We start from the raw sequence: 1,626 nt of genomic DNA, 5'->3' as shown, positions 1-1,626 counted from the left end.
CCTCCCGGCTCCCCGACGGCGGGTACCTGTAGTAGGCCGGCGGGCCGGGCTCGTGCACGCCGTAGCCGCCCTGCTCGTTCTCCAGGTAGTAGGGCACCTGCTGGCCGTGCGGGTGCAGGAAGGGCGAGAGCTGCGGCGGCGGGTGCAGCAGCACGAGCGAGCTCGGGGACACGCTCGTGAGCGGCGGGAAGCCCGCCATGCCGTTAGCGCCGTACGCAGCCGCCTCGGCTCCGGGGCCGTAGGGGAGGCCGGGCTGGCCATAGCCCGGCGCGGAGGCGGCGGCCGCGGCGTTGAAGTCGTACGCGGCGCCCTCGGGGTAGTTGTACACGGCCGGCTTGCTGCTGTCCACATACATGTCGCCCAGGGGCCGCTCCAGGGGGATCTTGAGCTGCTGGCGGCTCAGGGGCTCCAGCTCGTTGCCTTGGATCTGGTGCAGCAGAGCCATGCCGGACGCTTTGGTGTGGAGGGTCATGGTCATGGTCAGTGGCCGCGGGCGACGTGCATATCTTTCTCTCCGTGAGGCAGAGGGCTCAGCAGCCGACGGGCCACCTGGAAAAAGAGCACGACCCGCGGTTAGAGGCGGCGCAGCGCATGTCCCACCGCGCAGCAGGCGCTGGCGCTGCCCGGGGAGCCGGCCCGGCCGGTGGAGCCCAGCGGCCGGACGCGAGCAAGTGCAGCCCCTGCGCGAGCGCGCGCTCCGCCAACTCGCGGTCTCCCGGGTCTCCAACTTTAAGTACTGGTCTCCCGAGCTCATATGCATTACAAAGGTCCTGGACGCCGGCCAGGGACTTGTTGCCTTGCACTGACATTGGCTTAAACATGACTCCAGGCAAAACTCGTTTTGGAGCGGTCCCAGGGAGCAGCTTCCCTGAACTTTACTTGTCGTCGCCGCTGGTTAGAGGCTGGATTTCACTGCGAGGGGGGCAGGAACGCTAAGGGATCTCCTAAAGGTGGCACAGGGAAGCGGGGCTTAAAACACACTCAGAAGACTAATCCAGGGGCTGGCGTTCTCCAATGCGTTGCCTTATGTGGCCCCTGCTAGACTCCAGTCTATCTCTGTTTGTCTCCCTTTCTGCTTGATTCACTTTCCTCGTTGGCTAGAAATATGTAGTGTGTACATAGAATGACCCTGGAGAGGACTACTGTGTAACTGAGATACGGCAGATAGAATGGGGCGTGCACTTGCACACGCAGCCAGCCGCAGACAGCTATATTTAGCAGCTCGAGGACTGATAGCAGGCCTGGGGTGGGGGTGGGGGGCGGTGCGGAAATTCCAGGTGTACTTAGAGAAAGAGATGCATTATTGCAATCAGAAGCGTGCCGCTGGACCTCAATTTCCTCATCTGCAAAATGCTCCCCCGGGTGATCCCTCCATCCCAGCGTTTCTGTTTGTGTTGGACCACGGTGCTATACTTGCGTCCATTAGAATTTCTCATGTGATGGATGATTCACAAAAACCTTTGGTTAGGGGCACATGGGTGGCCATGCCTTCCCGGGTTATGCAACCAAAACTTCAGGAAACTGCATAGGAAATGAGACCTTTTTTTTTTTAATACAAAGCTTAACCTCTGGTCCTTAACCAACCCTTTGGCAACTATGTTAGTTACACTGTTGGTCCTACCTATG

General features: G+C 60.0%; 1 protein-coding gene across 1 annotated transcript in view; it reads right to left on the bottom strand.

The window, feature by feature from the left end:
• Positions 1 to 478, bottom strand: part of ESR1 (estrogen receptor 1) — a 426,028-nt gene extending 425,550 nt beyond the window's left edge. Inside the window, exon 1 of the mRNA XM_007943212.2 lies at positions 27 to 478. Coding sequence (XP_007941403.1) covers positions 27 to 478 — 452 coding nt within the window. The remainder of the gene's footprint in view (positions 1 to 26) is intronic.
• Positions 479 to 1,626: the final 1,148 nt, after the last annotated feature.

The sequence above is a fragment of the Orycteropus afer genome, unplaced genomic scaffold, assembly GCF_000298275.1.
Source record: "Orycteropus afer afer isolate SDZICR_OR568_19922 unplaced genomic scaffold, OryAfe1.0 scaffold00101, whole genome shotgun sequence".
NCBI classification, from domain to species: Eukaryota; Metazoa; Chordata; class Mammalia; order Tubulidentata; family Orycteropodidae; genus Orycteropus; species Orycteropus afer.
Note: the sequence above shows the minus strand (reverse complement) of the source record. Positions and strands in the feature narration are given on the sequence as shown.